Below are 22,832 nucleotides of genomic sequence, written 5' to 3'. Positions count from 1 at the left end.
GTGGACACTTGTTCCACTCGACCAGACGCGACCAGACGCAGAACTTGACAAAAAGAAAAATGGCTCTCGGACAGGTAAGTCCTTGTCAATCCTGACAGTCGGTGCCCAAAGCCTATAGCCAGAGTCACCAATGCTCTGACAGAGCCAGTACCTTTGGTGGCTTCAAGGGTTTTCAGGAGCAGAGCACTAGACAGTCCGATCAGTCTCAAAGCCAGCACAGGCGCAAGCAGCACAAATCCTCCCACAAGGGGTTTTTCCAGACCCCTCCCAGACACCAGCCTCAGCGTTTAAGAAGTTGTGACAGTGCCATCCAGGTCCACAAGTCTGCGGTGGGGGCAGGCTTGCCCTTCATTTTAATTCCTGGAGGGCAAGGTTTGCGGACCCATGGATTCTCTGTAGTTTCAACTGGCTTCCGTCTGCCAGTACCGCCATTTCCTCTTTCCTCCCCTCCACAGATTGGGACGCAACTCTTCTGGCAGAAATCTGCAGGCTCATTGAGAGTCAGGCGGGGAGAAGGTTCCAGCTTCACACCAAAGCATGGGCGTCTATATCCATATATTCACCTTACAGAAAAAGAACCAGGTTGGCCTGAGGGTTGTTCTAGACCTCTTCCTTGAACCTTTCCCTTCCCCTTCTTCAAAAGTTCAAGATGGTTACTCCTGCACTCATGGCAGAGACATTGGGGGAGACTGGATGTGCTCCCTGGATCTAAAGGATGCTTACCTGCACGTCCCGATTTGGGAGCCCCATTGGTCCTTCCTATGGTTCAGGATCATGGGCTTTCATCCAATACAAGGTCATCCCTTTTGGCCTCATTTCGGCCCGAGGGTCTTTACAAGGTTAATGAATGAGGTAGCAGCTCTGCTCAGGGTGGAAGCCACCACCTTTATCCATACCTCTGCGACTGGCTTGTCGGAGTGGAGTCATCCAAGGGAGTACACCACACAGCTTCAGCACTTATGCACATGCTATACGATCTGGGGTTCTCGATCAACCTCAAGAAGTCGCATTTACTTCACACTGTCTTTAACATTCCTGGGGTTAATTTGGGATACAAGGGCAGAGAAGATCTTCCTCTCGGAAGACAAGATCACAGCAATCGGGAACACCACAAGGAATTTTCTCAGCAGACCTGTAACCTCAGCATGGTGGTACCAGCACCTGCTCAAAATAATGGTAGCTTGCCTCCTGGCTGTGCCACTCACTACTCAAAATGAGGAGACTGCAGCTACATTTCTCAGCCTCCTGGAATCGGGAGACTGGCTCCCAAGCAGCTCTAGTCGGCATACCACACCACCTTCACCAGGACCTGTTGTGGTTGAGTGCAACAACCAACATGTTGGCAGGCAGGCCATTCTTGAAACCTCAACCGACATACGCCATTACCACAGATTCATCCCTTTGAGGGTTGGGAAGCCACTTTGAACCAAGTGTTCACAACCTATGGTTGAGGCAGGACAGGCACATGCATTGGCTTGAAATTATGGCTATATGGCTAGCTCTGAAAACCTTCCTTCTGGTTATCGGAAAAACCTGATCTGCGTTCAGACTGACAGCTCCAACTGCATGTTAATACCTTAACAGAGGTTCACCAGATCTCCTCAGTGCAGGTTATCAATCTACATATGGGAATAGGCCCTAGCAAACTTATCGCTCTCTGCCATCCACCTGCCGGGTAGTCCAACCTAGAGGCAGACGGGCTCAGCAGGCTGGCGATCAACATTTACAAATGGCAATTGAACGAGAGGGTCCTGAGGGAGAGATTCAACAAATGGAGTCAGCAACAGGTAGACCCATTTGCCACCTGAACCAACAGGAGGTGTTACCAGTTTGCAACCGCGATTGGTCAAGGCACAGCTTCCCTGGGGATGCATTGCAGATTCAGTGGGACGGCATGTGGGCATATGGATTCGCACCCACCCCCTTATACAGTCATCTGCAATGTCAGGGAGATGGGGTGACTGCGTCTCATCTTGATAGCACCACAGTGGCCGGCCAGACCATGGTTCTCAGAGCTCTTAGGCTTTCCAATCAACCACCAGTTCTCCTCCCAGTGTGGCCAGAGCCAATACTATCCCAACAGGGGGAGGGCGAGCCGGTGGTAGACCACCCCTCCCCAGAGAAGTTGGCTCCAGCAGCCTGATTCCTTGGCACATAACCCTGCAGCACCTCCATCTGTCATAGGACAATTTGGACATCATCAAGGGGCAAGAAGTGCATCCACTAGGAGTCGGTATAAAAGCAAATGGACTGGGTTCTGGCATTGGGCCAAGGAGAAGGGCATAGACCCCTTATGGTGCACCCTCGACCATTTGATGTCCTCCTCAGCACATCTGGCACACTCCGGTGTGCAGGTGGACATGTGCTGCACCTACCTGGCAGCCGTAAGTGCATATAGTAACTCTGGCCCCGCCAACCCGGTGGTCAAAAGGCATCTTGCAGGATTAACCAGATAATACCCTCCTGTTACACGTCCACACCCGGTCTGGGATCTCAATGTGTTTCTGACAGTGTTGGCCCATAGACCATTTGAGCCCATGGCTTCTGTGAACATCAGATTGGACACTATTAAGACTGCGCTCTTGATGGACCTTACCTCAGCCCGCAGGATTAGTGAAATGCAGGTCCTGGTGGCTGCTGAGCCATATACCACGTTTGCTTTGGCAACACCACTCCGGTCTCCCAAAAGTAGGATCTTCATCTCCATGAAGAAATGGCCCTTTGAACTTTCTTCCCAAATTCGCTGGATGAAGCCGAAAAGGTCCTGCGCTGTCTCGATGAGAGCTAAAACTTTACTTTGACACGACAAAGGGCTTCCGCAAAACTGATGCCTTGTTGATCACCTTCAGAGGATCAAAACAAGGGAGTCGTGCGTCAATGGCAAGGTGGATGGTTTTGGCCATCAAGGAAGCCTAGGAGGTGCAGTGCATGAAAGTTGCCAGCAAACCTGCCTACTCATGCGGTCAGAGCCATGGCAAACAATCAGCAAGGTGGCCACTTCGGCCATCCCATGGGCCTTCTGCAAGCACTATTGCTTAGATGCCAGGTGAGATGTGCATTTGGTGAAGCGGGCCTAAACCTGGTTTCCTAAAAGCTGCAAGTCTCTCCACCACAGTGGTAATTGGCCATACAGTATGGAGGAAACGGGACGGGATGTAGAAGTAATTGTCCCTTTCAAGGGACGGGAGACGGAACCTTTTTCATCAGAAAAAACCTTCTTCCCTCTTTAAATTTAGAAGCGTGCAGGGGTGCGGGCCTGGGAGCATGCGCTACCCTGACTCTTCCCACCAACGCCCCTCCACAGTCCCCTTTTCTGCTTCGTCTGGAACGGGCCGATTTCACCAGCACTCCTGGGTTTTGCTTCGGCCATGTAATGCTACGCGCTCTTCCCCCAACTTCTAGCTTTGTCTTTTGTTACTACCGGTGACAATGCTGAGGGCAATGCGCATTCCAGGCCTAGACCTGAGGTGCAGGGTAGGCCTTATGCTCCACCACCAAGAGTCTTGGAGGAGGCCATGCCCAGAGAGCCATACACCACAACTTTGGCACGTTGATCGCAGCTCGACAAAATGCCTGCTGCGCCAGAAAATATGGCTGCATGTCCAATGCCACTCCTAGGAACAGAGTAGGCAGGTGAACGAGTTTCAAGGTGGGACTGTTGTCAACCAGGTATGTGGCCTACAGTTTATCCATCAGCAGCACAGGGAAGGTTTCCCCTGCTACCTAGACGAAGATTTATTTATTTTATTTATTTCCATTTATAAAGCATGCAACTGCCCTAGGGCATCGTGGCGCTGTTACGTCATATTCACTTGGGTGCAGGCAAAAAGCAGTGTACAGTTCCCGTTCGGGGTCATACATATTAGGCGATACAGTTCCTTGGTTACAGTGGAACAAAGTTATTTGAATAATATGGTTTTCAGCGACTTTCTAAAGGCTAGGAGTGATGTTTTCTTCCTGAGTTTGGGGGGCTAGTAGGTTCCAGGATTTTGGTGCCAAATACTTCAAAGCTAGTACCGCCGGCTTTGGCTCTGTTAAAGACAGGGACCGTGAGTTGGTCAGAGTAGAGTTCTCGCTTGGGACTGAGTGATTGTGCAGGGTGTATCCGATAAGCTAGGTATTGGGGCGCTGATTGGGAAAGACATCTGTGTGTGATTGTGAACGCCTTGAACAATATGCATTCTTTGACAGGGAGCCAGTGGGCATCTTGTCTGGGAGATATGCTCTCTCCTGGGGATACTGAGCAGCTCGGAGAGCATTATTTTGTGCACGTTATAGCCTGTTAATGTTCTTGGCAGGAGTACCTAGCAGAAGGACATCGCAATAGTCCAGTTTGGCTCCTATGGTGGCTCTGGCAATGTTGACAGTTCTTGGCAGAGAGGTAGGGTTTTACCGCGTTGATGATTTTAGTAGCGTGAGCTGCTGAGATGTAGCTGACTTGTCTATTCATGGAGAGCATGGAGTCAAAGACTCAGAGTGTTTTCACTGCAGCTGAGACTGGGATGATCGTGTTTTCAATGCTGAAATTGCTGTATTTGGTGTCCAGTTGTTTTAGGGTTCCCTTGGGGCCTACAATTAGGAGTTCCGTTTTATCCCCGTTAAGGCATAGGCCGTTTGCTGCCATCCAGGCCTGGATGATTGCAAATGTCTGTTGTAGTGTTCTGAGGTCTTTCTTGTAGTCACCAGATAGAGGGAGAAGGATTTGTGTGTCGTCGGCATAATTGGTGAATGTTATGCCGAGAGATTCCAGGTCATTAAATAATGGTAGGGTGAAGAGGTTATAGAGGGTTGGCGAGGTGCATGAGCCTTGAGGCACTCCACAGCTGATGGGCGAGGGAGTGGCCGATACCTGGTCTGAGAAGACCCTCATGGCACAGCCCTCTAAGGAGATTATCCATGTAGTGGCTTCGTGCGAGAAGTGGGCAGAGTTAATGAGGTGGTGTTCTAGTGTTTTGTGGTCGACCAAGTCGAACGCTGCTGATAGGTCAAGGAGCAGGAGAAGCGCGGCTGTACCTTTGTCCATGTTTTCTAGGAGCTGATTTTTTTAAATCTAGCAAGGCTGATTCTGTGCCGTGGGCGAAACCCCGATTCTCTTGCCCAGGATGTTGTGCAATTCCAAGTAGGCTTGTATCTGTAGGTAAGCTGCTTTATCAAGAATTTTGAGAAGGAATGGCACGGTGGTGATTGGTCTGTAATTGTTGGAGTCTGGATCAAGTGTGGGCTTTTTTTAGCAGTGGTCGAACCCAGGCTTCCTTAAGGGAAGAGGGTACAGTGCCCGAGGTGAGTGACGCATTAATGAAGGCTGTAAAGAAAGGTGCTAGGGATACAGCACAGTCCTTGATAGCAGGGCAAATATCGCCTTTGCATAGCGAAGGTTTGAGGTGCTTCACGATATCTATGACTTCAGGGATGGTTACTTCTCTGAAAGTAAAGGGTGTGGGCGGGATTTGGGTCTGCGGCGGGGGAGATTTGAGGCTTGGTGTCATTCTGAGTAGGTGGTGAGGCTTTGGGTAGGCTGTTGAGGTTGGTTTTAATTTTCTCTTGGAGTAGGTTGATTTTAGCTAGCATAGCGTGTTGGATGTTGCACCATTTTTCATCCTTTACGGTCTGATGTGTAGACGTGGGGGGGGGGCAGTAAGTTCATTGAAAATGGCAAATAACTCCTTGGATTGGGATTTAGCATTAATTCTGGAATTGTAGGCAGTGGCTTTGGCTGTGGCTATGGCATTTTTGTACTGTTTGGCGATTGACTGCTATGATTCTCTAGTGAGGGTGGAGGGGCTGGATTGCCAGTTTTTCATGGCTTGTCTTTTTTGAGCTTTTAAGTCAAGTAGGTCTTGATTGTACCAAGAGTTTGAGTGCTTGGTATTTTTGGCTCTTATTTTCTAGTGGGGCGATTGCTGTCAACTACCTCTTTGATGACTGAGTTGTAGAGATTAACCAATTCTGTGGGATTATTCGGTAGAGGTTGTGCAAGGGCTGATGCTTAAAGAAGGGGAGTCCGGATTCTTGCTTTGGTGAGCATTTTTTGGATCTAGCTAGAGTGGCAGGCATAGGGTTTAGATGTAGTGGTATTTTGGCCGGTATGAGGAAGTGCAGAAGGTGGTGGACGGTCCAGGGGCAAGGAGTGTTGGAGCTGATGTCCGCACCAACGTTGTGATCGACTAGCCAGTCTAGTATGCAACCTTTGATGTGGGTTGGGCTGTCAACTTTTTGGATGAAACCCAGGTCAGGAAGAGATTTGGCAAAGGCTTTGCCTTTTTTATCTTTGGGATCCTTGAAGCCAAGGTTGAAATCTCCTAGAAGGATGGCTCTGGAGCTAGTTTTGAGGTTGCTACCAATGAGGTGTAGGAGAGTGGCTTGGAAGGTCCAGCAGAGGGCCAGGGGTACGGTAGACTAGGTGTAATGTGATGGTGTTGGGGGAGAAGGAGATTTTTACCGAGAGTGCATCAAAGTGGTCTGAGGTGGCGGATTTGATTTGTCTAGCTTTGAGCGATTCTTTAACAATAAGGGCCACCCCTCCACCTTTGTTGGTGGGTCTATCCTGACGGAGGATGGTGTATCCTAGTGGTAGGGATTGGCAGATGGTGGGTCCGGAGGCTTCATGCAACCAGGTTTCAGTGATGGCTAGGGCATCAAGCTCTAGGTTAGTGATGAGGTCTTGAATTTCTGTGGCGTGGGCTTGCATAGATCTGGCGTTGATGAGAGCGAATTGAGTTTGTGGTGTTGGGTTATGGAGAGATTTGGGTTTAGTTGTGATAGTGACAGGTATGGTGGTAGGTGTAGGAGTGCTGGGTGTGGATGAGGTGGTGTGAGGGGACCCTGGCAGGGTTGTGTGCAGGTGTTTTTCCATTGCGGTGGAGATCTTGTGGGAGCGGGATCCGAGTATTTGGTTCCTTAGGTGTACGGCAGGATGGGTGGAGTGGGCCTGAGCTGTTTGTATGGAGAGTGGCACGGCTCTGCTCGGGCCAAGGAGATCTTAGTGGGGGCATGGTAAGGCTGGCCAATAATGAGTGCGGGGAGGAATGCCGTTGGAGGAATGCTTTGTGAGCATGGTGGGATGTGTGTACCAGTGGACAGGTTTGAGGCCATGTTGGGGTGGTGCCTTGGTGTGGGAGAGTGTAGGCGGGCAATCGGCCTAGTGTGGTGAGTATTGTGGGTGGGCTGGAGTACGGGTGTGCAGGCAATCAATAGGGCGCAGGCAATCAATAGTGCATAGGGCGCAGGCAATCAATAGTGCATAGGGCGCAGGCAATCAATAGTGCATAGGGCGCAGGCAATCAATAGTGCATAGGGCGCAGGCAATCAATAGTGCATAGGGCGCAGGCAATCAATAGTGCATAGGGCGCAGGCAATCAATAGTACATAGGGCGCAGGCAATCCATGGTGCACAGGTTGCAGGCAATCAGTAGTGAGTCATGGCATAGCATGTGAGCATGGGGTGGTACTATGGTATGGCGGCTGTAGGCCGATATAACAGGAATGGGTAGACTATTCAATCGGGGAGCGTCTGCATTGATTGTTCGAAGGGATTTACTCAAATATGCAGTAGTTTATGGCAGCATTGTGCATTGCCTTACTTTCTTGGCCTGCGGGCTGCTCGGCTGGAGCGTGAGTGGAGATGATCCTTGCAGGTTGGGGAGGCAAGAAGGTGGTGTGATGCGAACGGCAGCGGCCCCTAGGCCACGCATGGACAGGCCTGTGCCTTTGTCGGGTGCCTTCGCAGGAAGGGCCGGCTCACGCCTTCCGGCATTCCTCGTTGCTGGAGCGGCGCGCCAGTCAGTGGCAAGGCCTGGCTGCTGCTAAGCCACCGGCATAAACACAAAATGCGTCTGCCATTTTGGTTGCTCCTCGTGTTAGGACGGAGAAGTCGCCGGTGCGGAGGGGCACAGTGGAGCTCATCCAGGGGGTATGGCAATGCGGCAGAGGTGGATGGCCCACAGGGGAGATGGGGTGGGTATGAGGGATGCTGGCGGTGCACAGCTCAATACCTGGGCAAGATGCTGCTTTGTTCGTGCTGCGGGTCACAGCGTTTGTTTCCTGCTCGTCTGCTGTTGCAGGCTGTGCTCCTGCCCACCTAATGAGTGGAGTGGGGGCACAGGCAGGCCTGTGCCTTTGCCGGGTGCCTTCACAGGAAGGCCCCCGGCAAGATGGGTTCTAGTGATTGGGGAGGGAGGGCATCCTACAGGATGCAGTCAGGGACTTGATCCCACATTCCCCCTCGCCTGTCACTACACCGGTGCCCATAGTCATTATTCCCATGGCTCCGGCAGCACAGCCCCCAGCTGCCTGTGCCGGCTCCTTCAATTGCAGCTCCCCTGCCTCCTACAGCTCAGGCGGTCCATGGCACCCAGCACCCCTCCTCCCCCTCCAGACCAGCCTGACACTCAGGAGGAGGACCCTGAAACGCTGTTGGCAAAGGCCTTCCACAACAGGTTTGCAGGTTTGGCAGAATATCTTGGCCTTGGTCAACCTGAGATAGAGCAGCCTGAGGCGACGGTCTTGGCAGAAGTCCTCACCCTAAAACCCCCTACCAAGACTGGTATCCTGATGCAGAAGGACTTTGTGGCTCTGGCCAAGAAGGGGTTGCTCACGCCACTCTTGGCCCAACTTGTCAATCAGCGTCTTGATGCCAAGTATAGACAGATGGAAGGGGATACTCTTATCAACGCACCCACAGCCGCATTCTTCAGTGATCGCTGCAGCGTCACTCTCCTCTAAGCCTCAGTTGTCCTTTGCCAACTCGTCCTCGGCACTGCTAGGCAAGGAGAAGATCTTGGAGGCTTACGGAAAGAAGCTGTACTCAAACGCCTCCCTGCACCTACATCAGGCCAACGCGGATGCCATCCTGGCAGTCGCTAACCAGAGGTTGTGGCGGGAAATAGCGGACTTCCTGCCAGAACTTTAGGTGCAGAGTCAGGCATGCTTCAAGGCAGGGTCTAGGATAATCCAGGCTGGTAGCGCAGGACATGGACATGGGCCACATAGATACCTCTTGCCGGTCCATCTGTAGCGCCACAGACCTGAGGACGGCCTGGCTTCGGGCTACTAAGTTTTTAACCCTGACGTCTAGGATTGCATATTGGACCTTCCGTTCGAGGGTAGTGACTTCTTCCACTGACGAGGAATTAGATTTTTTAAAAACAGCTTGCAAACTGCGAATTCTTCATCCTGATGAAGGCCATGCCCAAGGGGTGGACGTTTGGCGGGTTCTGGGGATTCCAGGAACACAGGTAGAGACAACCTGACCACTCGCCCTGTTGGCACTGGCGCAAGCAACAAAAAGGAGGTTGGACGGGGAAGCAAGGGCTTCTTTCAGTCTCCCTCTGCGCAGCCTGAGATGGAAAAAAAGCATGACTCGTCCCTTCACGTCCACGTGTCTCCAGTGGGTGGCAGGCTTGCCTCACGTGCATTTCTTGCGTCAGAACTTTGCAGACCACTGGACCCTCTCTGTAGTATCCAGGGGGTTCTGCCTACCAATACCTCACACTCCTCCCCTCCCACAGATTGGGACGTCAACTCTGTTGGTGTAGATCTGGTCACTCGTAGAGAGCCAAGCAGTGGAAGAAGTACCAGCCTCCTAGAGAGGATTAGGCTTCTAATCCAGGATTTTCGCCATACAAAACCAGCTGGCTTGAGAGTTGTGTTGGACCTATACACACTCAATCTCTTCTGAGATTCAAGATGGTTACGCCAGCGCTCATTGCGGATACACTATACAAGGGAGACTGGATGTGCTCCCTAGATCTGAAGGACGCCTATGATGTGGCAGCCTCATTGCTCCTTCCTACGCTTCAGGGTCATGGGCTGACATTTCTAGTACAAGGTGCTACCATTTTGCCTCAACTCGGCCCCCAAGGTATTTACCAGACTTGTGAATGCAGTGGCAGTCCTCCTCAGGGCCACCTTGTCTACCCGTACCTGGATGACTGGCTCATCAGGGCGAGATCCCCGAAGGGGGTTACCCACACTTTTGCTTATGAACACACTCCACTGCCTGGGGTTTACTATCAACCTCAAGTGTCGGCTGCAACCCACGCAGAGCCTCACCTTCTGTTAGCCAAAGTTTGTATGCAGTGCCCTTTGGGAACACTACAAACAACTGAGGTATTTGCAACCCAACCTTTGGTGTAAGCTTGTACTACAGTTTTGGTAGCTTGTTAAGCAGCCAGGCTGATCTCAAGAGGGGAATGTGAGCTGTAGTGGAGTTACACAAGGATTCAGTTACAGGTATTCAAATAAACTTACACTCAAAGTTTCTTGCATAAACAATAATTTATCAGTTGTTGTAAAGCCTTCTTCGGAAGGGAGCAATCAAACAGTAAAACACAAATATACTTCAATACTGTACAATGAGTTTCTGGGTCAGACCAGGCCCTTTTGGAATGGCCCACAGTCACCACCTACACCCACAGGTGACTTCAGTAACAAGGGTGCTGGGGACATTAATACCTTACTGTTGGCATTCAGAATACTCTTTAAAAACTAAGTAAAAGGCAAGGGTTATTGGAACACAAGAATTTACAAATATTCATAGGCAGGGCAAATACTTTCAGATAGCACTTAGAAGAGTCATTCAATTCAATAGGCTAAGCCAAAGTCAAAAGGCCAAAGTCTTTGTATAGGATGCAGCATTTCAGGTAAGTAAATGGAAAAGTCTTTGCACAAGTTCTTAGGAGTCTTTGGTAAAAAGAAGAATCAAATCTAGGGCCACAAGCTGATTAGACTTGTGAGTTGCAGAAGTTACAAGCACTTCCACAGTAAGAGGTAAGTTCTTAGGTTAGTTTTACAGTACCTTAGTAAAGAAGAAAAGGATGCAGCTGAAGACTTCTGTTCCTTTACAGCTCTGCAGATCTCACTGTTCCTGGGCCTCAGTCGTGGGGACAAGAGGGAGGATGTTGGGGGGGGTGGGGGTGCTCCTGCACTGTATTGGCACAGTTAAAGCTGGCAACCAGCAATCTTTACTTTCAGTGGTTGGTTCGCGTTTCAGCTCCTTGCGGTATTGCAAATAGCAATAAGTACGGTTCCTCGCTGTTAAGGTGGACTTTCCTCACATCGGAGGTTCTGCACTAAGGGGGGGGCTCTGGCTTGGTCAGTCCTTTTTCGTGGGAGTCCGGAGGATCTTCCAAAAGCTTTAGGCCAGCTTACAAGCAACACACACAATCTGGTGTCCCTCTCCCTGGCTCTACGACAGCAACTCTGAGGAAATTCAACCAGCTCCGAGATGGGTGTCCAGGTGGCTTACTTGATTGGTCCCACCAACTCAAAGGGAGAAGTCCTCCTTGCAGGGCTTCTGTCGATGCAAACCTGGTGATTTGGACCTGCTGCAGGGCTTCACCGGGCAAACCAATGGTCCAGGAGTTGCAGCAGCCGTCCTCTTAAAGTTCATCTTCGGTTCCTTCGTCCAGTGGTCGAGACTGCCTTCCAAGCCAAGAGACTCCTTTTATTCAGTTCTCTCCCATTCATTCCAGCCTTGCAGCAGGGTTGCTGTCCTTGCCAGGCAGTCAGCCAATCGTCAGAGTCATTTGGGTCTCCTAGGAGACTAAGCACGGAGTTTTCGGCACCTCACGCACTTCCTGCCTACCCCAGACACTCTGGCGCTTGAGGTGAGTTTCACTCCTGAAGCCAGCCAAAGGCGTATAAACGGCGACCAAACTTGGTTTGTCACGCAGAGAAAAACTCGAAGAATCTTTCCACAAAGAAAAGGCAAAAAAAGACAGGGGACCATTTTAACAAAGGGTGCTTGGCACCATTTTGAAAAACATGGCTCCCGCGATTTAACGTTACCGGAGCTGCGAACAGGTTACCTTCTGGGTAAATCATGGTAGTTCATTGCAAAACCACTGCCACCAGCCAACCCGAGAGGAAAGGTTAACACATACGATGTTACATGAGCATTTAGACACAGGGGATACTAAGTAACCCCTCCAGCACTCAATGGGGTGTGCTGGGTCTAGTAAGTACAATGCGAAGTAGTCAATTTCACTCTACTGCTCTGGGAAACAGTCGTTTATCCCAGAGAAGGTATTTAAACCTTGGGAAACCTGAAAGACTTCCCTGTGTCACTGCACTAAAGGTGCTTTGTGACACAATTGTGAAAGATGCCTATGGAGTTTGTCAGACTCCATAACCAAAAAGAAATGGTGTATACAATCACATAAAATACATGAGTGGGGAAAAAGGGTCTTGCTCTCTCCAGGATAAAAAAAAGTCCTCAAAATCTAGCAAAGTTGCTGGGGGTCTCGAAGGTAGAGGGAATTAGCACATTTTTGAGAATTCTCCCTAACTCCTTCCTGGGCCTCATCTGGGATATGAGCTCTGAGAAGGCATTTCCATCTGAGGACAAGATTATGGCCATCAAGAGGGCCACTATGCACTTCCTAGAGCAGTGACCTCGGCCAGGTGGTGCCAACACCTACTGGGCATCATGGCAGCGATCCCCAACGCATAAAGTGAGTTGTAACATTTTAGAGGACTTCAGTCTCCCTCCTCGCAAAAAGTCAGGCACCAGTCTTCAAAAGGATATTCAAATTGTTTTCTGACGCAACAGGTCCACTAGCAATTGACTGCAGTGTGGCAGAAAAAACTCAAATCTTAACTGGATTGTGGAGCGCATCCGAAATGCTGCTTGTTGGCATAATTGCGCTCCATAGCTGCAGTAGTTGATGTATGTGGATAGTTCCGTCTTTGTTAAAACTCATTTAACGGCATGCGTTATTAAAGTTGTATGTGTGCCAAGGTTTTTCACTCTTTAATATAGTAACTCCAAGGTACAGTGCCATTTGTATTTAGCTTAATTTATGAAACTAATTATGCATCCAAATAAACTGTTTAATTGATGTTGGGAAAATTTAATGAGGGAGACCTATCAAAATCTAAAAATAACTGAAATGCAATAAAATTTGGCTGCCATTAAATCGGAGGTTTAGTGAATTGGACCAGTTGACCTACAAATTTCATCTCTCTGGTAATTTATAACTACTGCATTTATCAGCAGGTTACACCAAATGAATCAAGATCTGTTTCTTCGCAACCTGGAACAGAAGAAAGTTCTCCTTCAGTGAATGATGTTGGGACTGAAGTGCCGTTGATCCAGCCTTACGATTTTGAAACAGTAAGTTTTTCACAAACGTTTCATTTGCTTGTCATTTATTAACGATTTTTATTTGCTATACTTGTTTTGTACCATGGAATTTGCAAATGTTTATTTTGTATTTAGAACATATCCTTGTAAAGGGATCTACCCTCTGGTCAGCATGATGAAATCAATTAACTTGTAGCGCATTGAATCTCGGGGGGGGTAGGTGAGGGGGGACGATCTTCTGATATGGTAACAATATTTGCCTCAATGAAACATTCCAGTTGCAGGATATATATTGCTGATGCTGTTGAATCTGCTTGGAATCACATGCTGTGCATATAGTCTGACATCTAGTGGTAATTGCGGAGTATTGCATCTTGTCTTTCGAGGATCGAAAGGGGACATCGACATGGGCGTGCCTGTAACACTATCCCTAATGTGACATGTAGTGTACCCAAAATCCCTCACGCCTCAAGGTACCTAAGATTGTTTTTTCCACCCAGCTAGCTGGTTGCCTTATGCAGAGCTCGTAACATTTTTATAAATTCGTCCCCTTGATTGACTACCTGACTACCACCACAGAAGATAACTCCTGACTTAGACGACTGGTGCTCCGGTCGACCGTGTGGCATTAGCTCTCCTGCCCGACCTACACAGTATGGAGAGTGGGGTCCGGGACTCTATTTAGTTTCAAGAATGGATTTCCTTCTCCCCTCTTTTCCTGTCTGGTTTTGCTGTCTTTATACCTGAGCTATGGAGAGGACACCTTTTTAAATGTTGCACTTCTTGTAAAGGCAAGTACCCCTAGAAGGACACACACCAGAGGTGCAAGAAGTGTCTCCCTCAATCACCACGAGGCGTCCTGCCGGTCTTGCCAGCTCTTGCGTCCTAAGACGATCAAAGACCATTGAGTTATACTCTGGGCGGCCTATGCCATGATGCAGGCCGAGGGTAGCTACCCCGCCACCGCAGGGGCCGAGAGCGACGAGAAACGTAGCGACAGCCGTGGCTGCAACACGGATGCCATCGACCTATCTTCGGAGCAGCCATGCGCCAAGTCTTCTGGCACCAGCTTCTGACAGGCGGTTCTACTATGGGAGTGTACATCCCAGCGCAGGGACGCACAACCCACTCACAAAGGTAAACACGCAAACCCCTGAGCTGCCTAAATGGACTAGTCGGGACGGTCAGACGCCAACTGGTAAGCAGATTTCTTTGAACCCGCTAATCCACAGGGTCGGCAGCCCTCCCTGCAACCACGTAAACAGCATGCATCCGGGCATTCCACTCTCAAAGGCGTCAGCATCAAAATTCATAAGGCTGTCGAGACGCCTCTTAAGAGTGACCCGACTCAGAAAGTGCTAGCAATGTCGAAAGCTACGGCGAAGCTGCTAGAACAGCTGAAACCCCTCCCTGAAACGCCACACAACCGTGAGAGCCTCGCAAAGATAGTTTTGGTGGCTAATGGGCCAAAGGACGGGGGTCAAAAGACATGTACACAAGCCGAGAAAGGCAGGAAGACTATTCTGAAGGTCCCCAGCCCCTGGCTAAGATCTCTGATAAATCTCGATGGTCTAAACACTCAGATCACCAAGAGGATCACCCCCCACCTCCTCAACCACGTCTGGCTCATACTTATGGACCAGAGATGGGTTTGAAGGGTGTATGAATAGACGTTCAACATTCGTAGACTTCTAGTTTACCACACCTAAAAGGTGCAATGAGGAAGACTTCTACCCTACTGTGTCTAAATTTCAGAGGACCTCCTGCTCCCTTCATGAGGAGGTGTTTGACCTGACTGAACCAGAAGAGGTTCCTTGGGACCCTTATTTCCAAGAAGATGATCCCCTTGAGGACCCTATTGACCAGGCCCCAGATTGGGGGATGAGCAGCCAGTGGATAATCCACCATGGCTGTCACCAACTAATACCCTTGGTCCAGACACATTATGCATGGATCCTCCTGCATCTATCGGACGGGAATCTCCCACAGATGACCAGTTGGCATTTAATGCTATTCTCAAGACGGCTGCAGAACGTTTTCAGATTGCTACCCAAGAAGCAGTGCAAGACGCTCACTTCGTGGAGTATATTCTGAAAGAGAAACCACTTGCAAACCAGACTATACCCTTATTGAACTCCATTAAATCGTGTATCGCCCCTTCTTTGCTGACACCATCACAAACAAGGGCTGTCAACCCACAGGTCGAATCTTTTTTGCCCCTCACCTACAGACCCTCTACATTCAGGGACATGCCACTCCAGATTCCCTGGTGGGGACTACATCTAGGAAAAGAGCAAGAGTACCCACGTCCACTGGTGAGGCACCACTGGACAAAGACTGCAAGAAGTTATAAGCCCTGGGGAAGCGCGTCACCACTGCAGAAGCCTATTACATCAGAATTGCCAACAATACTACGTCGTTGGCCAGGTTCAGCGACGTTAAGTCGAATCTTTCAGGAAGGCCTGAAAGAGGTCCCTGAACTGACATGGTTACGCCTGCTGCTGCCGGTTTTGGCAGAGCAGAAGCAGGTGAATCATAATATTCTAAAGAACACCCTAGATACTGCAGAGACAGCAGGGAGAACTCTACCCTTTTGAAGAGGCACGCATGGTTGAAAAATTCGGGGTTCAAACCAGAGACTCTGGCATCCCTCATCAACAAACCAGTGGAGGAATCCAACCTGTTTGGTGAAGCTATAGATGAGGCACTAGACTGCGAAGAAAGAACATGAGACTTTGAAATCTTTGAACCAGATAACTGAAAGGCCTATTCAGCAGCAAGGTGGTAGCTCTCGCCGCTCCTGTCATGGACAATCTTATCCACGTTCCCCCACACAACCAATACGGAGTGGGTAACACCTGGTGCTCAGGACATAGGTCAGCTGCCTCTAACCAGTAGCAGCCTAGAGGACATTGCTGTGGTAAGGAAAGGGTTAGAAGCACTACCCTTAGAAGCTCCCCGGCCTCCAATGAGAAATTGATTTGCAAATCCGGGTCCCCTCCCATGCCTCCCCGGTCGGGGGACGGATAACATGCTTCCACGCATGGGAGGGAATTACCTCTGACCAGTGGGTGCTCAAGACAGTCGCCCACGGTTACTGTATCTAGTTTAGCCGACCACCTCGATACCGACCACCAAAGTCCATACGTTTGTCATCAGAACATCTGACAATCCTACTGCAAGAGGTCGAGAGCGTGCAGGAAAAGGGCGCAATCGAAGTCCTCCCCATTTTACAGGTAAACTAGGGTAGTTATTCAGTGTACTTCCTTGTACCCCAGAAGGATCTCACCATGTGCCCTTTGCTAGACTTGCGTCCAGCGAACAAATTTGTCAAACCACAAAGTTTTCGAATTATAACGTTGCAAGAGGTAATCCCTCTGACCGAGGGACTACATGGCAACATTGGACATGAAAGATTCATACTTTCGTAGTTCAATGCTGCCAGCGCACAGAAAATACTGAAGATTCTTGAAAGAGAACAAGCACTATCAGTTCAAGGTCCTTCCCTTTGGCATTGCCTCAGCCCCAAGGATATTTACAAAGTTGCTGGCAGAAGCAGCAGCTCACATGTGCAGGCAATCCATCCAGTTTATCCTTACCTAGACAACTGGCTTGTAACCGGGCATTCATAAGGAAAATGCCTCTCAAACACCCAGAAGACGATGGATCTAAGTCTGGGATTATCAAACGAGAAGAAATCCAGCCTAGACCCCCAGCCAAGTCAAACCATTTCTGGGGGCCCTGATTCAGACAGAGGAATGCCTGTTTTTTCCCGTCCGAGAGGCTTCAAAGCCTGCTGTTTCCGATCCCTCTATATGGCCAGTCGAGAGGCGACGGTACGCAAAGCCAATGCAACTGTTGGGAATGATGGCCTCCTGCATTTATTTTCTCACGCACATTTCTGCATGCGCCCCATGCAAGAGTGGCTCAACAGCCAATGGTATCCAGCTAGCGGACAATGGGACAATCTAGTGGTTGTCTCTGCAGGCCTCGTTCTCTCTGCAGTGGTGGTTGAGGGAGAACATCTTGAAGGGGAATACCTTCACCACCCCCTACAGTAGAAGCCACTCACTACAGACTCATTTCTCACGGGGCACGGTGGGGCTGGGGGCCTCACCTTCAGCAGACGGCGCACTGCGTTTGGTCCCCAACAGTAGCATCCAACCACATAAACCTGTTGGAGCTGTTCGCAGTGTTAAAAGCCCTGAAGGCCTTTCAGACATTTATAGGGGAAGACAGTATTATTACTCTACCCACAGAGTACAAATGACGACTAAACGAAGACAGACATCTCCAATGTTTTTGCAGAATGGGGCTTCCCAGAAACTGACTTGTGAATTCTCCGGACTTGCGAACAATGCCCAGATTACGCCTCCAGGTACCCTCAGGACCGATGCAAGGGTAACAGTTTATGGATAACATGGTCAGGGACTCCCCTTATCAACAAGATAGTGCACAAGATGCACCAGGAACAGTCACCATGTTCTCCAGCATGGGGTCTGGCATGGATTCACATGCTCATGAATATTCCCCGTCGTCAGGCTGGGAATCCTCGGTAAAGAAAAAATCAGTATCAGTTTCGTTTCTGATCTGTCTTTCGTAGTAGTAATCAATCACTGATCTCTGCGTCATACTGACCACAGCCAATGACTGCCCTCTACCTAAGCCCCGCCTCTGGCAGCCATCTTCAGATTTTTACCGCACGTTCAAGTGTTGGGATCCTCGTGCTATTGCTCTCGAGCGTTAGTGCTATTTTTCACCTTTTATTCTCAAAAAATTGCTCTTTTTTCGGTCAAAAGAGCCTCAAGCTCCACCGTTTCTTCATCCGATCAACGGGGACCCGTGTCGGATTGGTCTACGCCCCTCAAGGGTGAAGATTTCGTCGAGCCATGCTTTTGGAGGACTCCAGAAGTTTCTCAGGCCCATCTCGGACATGGCCCAGGAGAAGGGAAGCTCGACGCCCGGAAAGCTGTTCAGGGTCTGCCCTGGATGCCAGCTTCAGAATGTCTTTAAGGAGGACGAACACTCCCTTTGCCTTTACTGCCTACATGAGGACAAGACGCATGTGGAGAAGGACTGTGCGTTTTGCGGCAATATGTCGGAGCGGACCATGAAGGACCGCCATCAACGTCTCACCAACTGGCTGGAAGGAAAGAGCCCGTCGGGCGAGAAGTAGTCCGAGCGGTCTTCTAACACCTTTGAGGGCGCCCCGGTGATGGGGGTCCAACAGAAGGCCAAGCACCGCGAGTCCGCTGGCACCGGGAGCGCTGAACGGTCGGGCTCTACGGGCGCCAGGCAGGGCGCATCCTCCCCAGCGCCATCAACCACGAGCCAACGCTCTGGCTCGGGTAAGAGGAAGGCCGAGCACCCGGCGAAGCTCCTGGAGAGACCCCAGTCGAGCTCGAAGGCCCCATCGGAGGGGTAGCGAGGCGGTGACCCTCCCCCCAAGGAGAAGGCGGTGTGTGCACCTAAGGTGGTGAAAGCCTTAATCCATCCGGCCAAGGCCTCTATCGAGACAGTCGCGGCGGCCCTGGCTCAGCCTGTGGAGGCTACACCAGTGGTGGCGACCTCGGGGCCCAGAGTCTCCCTGCCACCGCGGAGGGAGTCCTCTTTCATGCCCATCGACAGGATCCCCCGTGAAACCTCCGACGGAGAAGAAAAAGGGGGGGCAGGAGGTCGTCGTGGATTCGGCCTCAACCTCTGAGGAAGAACTGGTCGAAGTCTTAAGCCACGGCGTTGGCGTGGAAGAAGACCAGCCCGTCGGGAGGGACCCCGACGTAGGAGACGACGAGAACGTCGAGGGTGCCGACGGGGCTCCTGACGCCCGTCGGACTCCCCTCAACCAGTGCCGCAAGACAACTTGGCGGCCATTTTGTTGGCTATACAGTCCTTATGCTCAGAGAAGGACGAGACTGCCGTTACCACCAACGGAGGAACCGCTCCCGACGGGGGACCCGGAGCCAGGCCCTTCTGGGAGCCCTCCCTCCTAAGAGAAGGATTCATCCTCCACCTCCTTTTCAGCCATCGCGCCCTGTTCAGCCCTCCTCCCGGTCCACGACACGTGGGGATGATACGGGGACTGACACGGCCGCGACGGGTACAGACGACTAGGTTTACGACGAGGATCTCCCGTCGTCACCTCCCACCCGGGCTTCCCCGCCCGACGACATTGGCTCGTTTCACTCCATGATCGCCAGGGCATCCGAGCTTTTCCAGCTCTGCCCGGAAGAGAAGAAGGAAGGTTTCCTTTATCAACGGCGCGAGGCCAAGAGGAAGACGGTCCTCGCTGTACCTCTACCGGACGATATTTGGGATGAGGGCCTCACCCTCCTCAAGAACCCATCCACAACGCCGGCTACAAGGGATCGGTATGAGAAGATGTACCGGGTCCCGGACGCGGCCCCCTTGTGCCTTCGGGCACAGCCAACCCCGGACTCGGTCGTCTCCGCGGCGGCCAGGAAGAAAGTGGGGGGGGGGGGGGCGCGGCCTCTACGTCGACCTCCCCACCGGACGGCGAGGGAAAGAAATTAGACACGATGGGACGCAGAGTCATCTCGTCGGCAGCGACGACGATTAAGGCGGCCAACACCTTGGCTATCGTAGCCTGCTACGACAGGGAGTTGTGGTACAAACTGGCCCCCCTGCTGGTCTTCGTACCAGACGACAAGAGGGCGGAAGCCCTAGAGATCTTGCAGGAAGGAGAGGTGGCGTCGGACCACGCCATTACGATTGCGACGGACATCGCTGACACTGGATTTCGCCAGTTGGGCAACGGCGTGTGCCTTAGGCAGCGTGGATGGCGAAAGGCTACAAACTTCCATCAGGACGTGCAGACCCGAGTCTTGGACATGCCGTTCGAGGGAAACAACCTGTTTGGGAAAAGAATGGACGATTCCCTTCAAGCCATCAAGGCGGACACGGAGACGGCCCGGGCTCTAGGGGTTCTCCAGCAAACAGGGTGCCTCCAAAGGTTCCAGCGGCAGATTTTCCACCTACCGTCAAGCGGCCCGTTCGTCGTCACAGGAAGCTTACAGGGGACGAGGCAAGTCAGGCGGACCCCGCCGTCGTCGCCAAGGAGGACAAGGCGGCAAAGCCTCGTCGAAGCAGGACTGAACTGGCCGTGGGGTCGGACCCCCACCGAACCTCGCCGGTGGGAGGCCGGCTGGCGAGCTTCGTCAGCGTGTGGGAGTCCATCTCCACCGACAGTTGGGTGCTGGACGCCCTAGCTCAGGGTCACGCGCTCGAGTTTCTAAAGAGGTGCCCGCGCGTCCCCCCCTGTGGCCAGGAAAGAACATCACGTTCCTCAACTTCTCTTGGAGGTAAAGGCGATGCTCAAGAAGGGCGCCATAGAGCTCGTCCCAAAGAGGCTTTGGGGCTCCGGAGTTTACTCAAGATACTTCCTCGTGAAGAAGACGGGAGGATGGCGTCCTATCCTGGACCTACGACGACTGAACAAATTCATCAAGGCACAGAAGTTCCGGATGGTCACCCTCCAACACGCCCTGGGTCAACTGGAGGAGGGCGATATCCTGTCGTCGTTGGATTTGGAGGATGCCTACTTCCATATTCCCATCCTAAAGGGACACCGAAAGTTTCTCAGGTTTGTGGTCCAAGGGCGTCACTACCAGTTCAGAGCCCTTCCCTTCGGATTGAGGTAGGCACCCATGGTGTTCACCAAGTGCCTCGCACCGGTGGCGGCGCAGCTGGGCCGAGAGGGATCCACGTCTACCCCTACCTGGACGACTGGCTCATCCGAGCAAAGACGAAGGAGCTCGCCGTGGGGCACACGGCAAGGACCGTCCAACTACTCACGGACCTGGGATTCTCCTTAAACTACGCCAAGTCCCACCTGGTGCCCGCGCAAGACGCACTGTTTCTGGGAGCGAAGCTCGACAGTGTTGCTTCTGGCCTCTCCGTCGGAGGAAAGGACGAGGGCCATCTTGGGCAAGGTGCAGCGGATGCTGGTTGCGGACGCGGCCAGGGTGAGGTCAATCAAGTCCCTCCTCGGAATGATGTCTTCTTGCATTTATCTCATCCGCCTGTGCAGGCTCCAGATGCGCCCGTTGCAGGAGTTCCTGGACGCGCGCTGGATCCAGACGGGCAGCTTCGAGGAGAGGATCACACTCGAGAGTTTCCAACGAGCGATCCGGTGGTGGGGCACCCGCGTGCATCTGACGGCGGGCATGGACTTCCAGACCCCCGGCCACCAGGAGACAGTGACCACGGATGCCTCCTTGGAAGGGTGGGGAGCGCACACCGAAAATCTGCACGCGAGAGGCCTTTGGCTTCCGACGGAGAAGTCCCTCCATATCAACGTCCTGGAGCTCCGTGCAGTGTTTTGGGCCCTCGGGTCCTTTCGTCCCTCAAGGGCAAGGTGGTGCGGATCTTCACCGACAACACCACCACCATGTTCTACATCAGGAAGCAGGGCGGAACCAGGTCCCCAGCCCTGTTCAAGGAGGCGCAGGATCTGTGGCATTGGGCCAGATGTTTCTGGTGCCATTTCATCTGGCAGGGATAAAAAACGCCATCGCCGACTCGCTCAGCAGAGAGCTGCGCTCGTGCCGCGAGTGGGAACTACGACAGGATCTAGTGGACCGCCTCTTCCGACGGTGGGGCACACCCCAGATCGATCTGTTCGCGACGAACTCCAAGTGCCGGAGGTTCGCCAGCAGGTTTCCCCAGCCGAGGAGCATTGGTGATGCTTTCTCGTTCCCCTGGGAGGGCCTGTTTCTATACGCGTTCCCTCCATTGCCATTGCTGATCCGGCTCATCAACCAGCTCAAGAGGTCACGGTGCAGGATGATCCTCGTCGCACCTGCGTGGCCGAGGCAGATATGGTTCCCGGACCTTCTGGACTTGTCAGCGTCCCTGTCAATCAAGCTGCCAGTGGACGCGGATCTTCTCTCCAGGGAAGGAGGCGCCATCCTCCATCACGACCCGAAGTCGCTGAACTTGCAGGCCTGGCTCCTGCAGCGCTAGAGTTTGGAGGATACGACATACCGGCCGACTGCAGAGAGGTTCTTGCAAAGGCCAGGGCGTCCTCGACTCTTAAATGCTATGGACACAAATGGAAGAGGTTCTCTGTCTGGTGCCACGCACAGAAGATTAACCCTCTACGGATTACGGCTCCCCAGATACTGCCGTACCTTCTGACGATGGCCAAGGCTGGACTGGCGCACGCGTCCATCAAGATTCAGCTTGCTGCAATCTCCCGATCGACCAGAACCACGGGGCGGACATCTTTGTGGTCTCATCGTCTGGTGAAAGAATTCATGAAGGGACTGTTCAAATCGTTCCCGCCGGTGAAGGCTCTGGCCCCGGCGTGGGAGCTCAACGTGGTGCTGACCAAGCTCATGGGACCTCCGTTCGAGCCTCTGCACTCGGCTCCGTTGAAGTTCTTGCCGTGGAAAACAGCGTTTCTTGTGGCCATCACCTCCAAACGAAGAGTGGGAGAGATCCAGGCCCTTTCCTGCAAGCCCCCGTACTTGACTTTTCACGACACGAGGGTAGTGCTCAGGACACACCCCTCCTTCATGCCCAAGGTGCTGTCGGACTTCCACCTCAACAAACCCTTGGTGTTGCCTGTTTTCTTCCTGTCGCCTTCTTCGCCGGCTGAAAGGACTTTGCACTCGCTGGATGTGGCTAGAGCGCTGAAGTTTTACGTGGACCGCACAAAGTGTTTTCGGAAGACGTCACAACTTTTTGTGAACTTTGGACCTGTCAATCAGGGGAAGGCTCTCTCAAA

General features: G+C 51.9%; 1 protein-coding gene across 2 annotated transcripts in view; it reads left to right on the top strand.

The window, feature by feature from the left end:
* The window catches only part of TENT4A (terminal nucleotidyltransferase 4A), a 612,157-nt gene that overhangs the window by 461,039 nt on the left and 128,286 nt on the right, over positions 1–22,832 (top strand). Inside the window, exon 11 of one of the 2 annotated variants that reach the window (XM_069613719.1) lies at positions 12,995–13,114. In XM_069613719.1, coding sequence (XP_069469820.1) covers positions 12,995–13,114 — 120 coding nt within the window. The remainder of the gene's footprint in view (positions 1–12,994; positions 13,115–22,832) is intronic. The other variant, XM_069613720.1, reaches the window with a different exon arrangement.

The sequence above is a fragment of the Ambystoma mexicanum genome, chromosome 5p, assembly GCF_040938575.1.
Source record: "Ambystoma mexicanum isolate Mex_15411 chromosome 5p, UKY_AmexF1_1, whole genome shotgun sequence".
Taxonomy (NCBI): domain Eukaryota; kingdom Metazoa; phylum Chordata; class Amphibia; order Caudata; family Ambystomatidae; genus Ambystoma; species Ambystoma mexicanum.
Note: the sequence above shows the minus strand (reverse complement) of the source record. Positions and strands in the feature narration are given on the sequence as shown.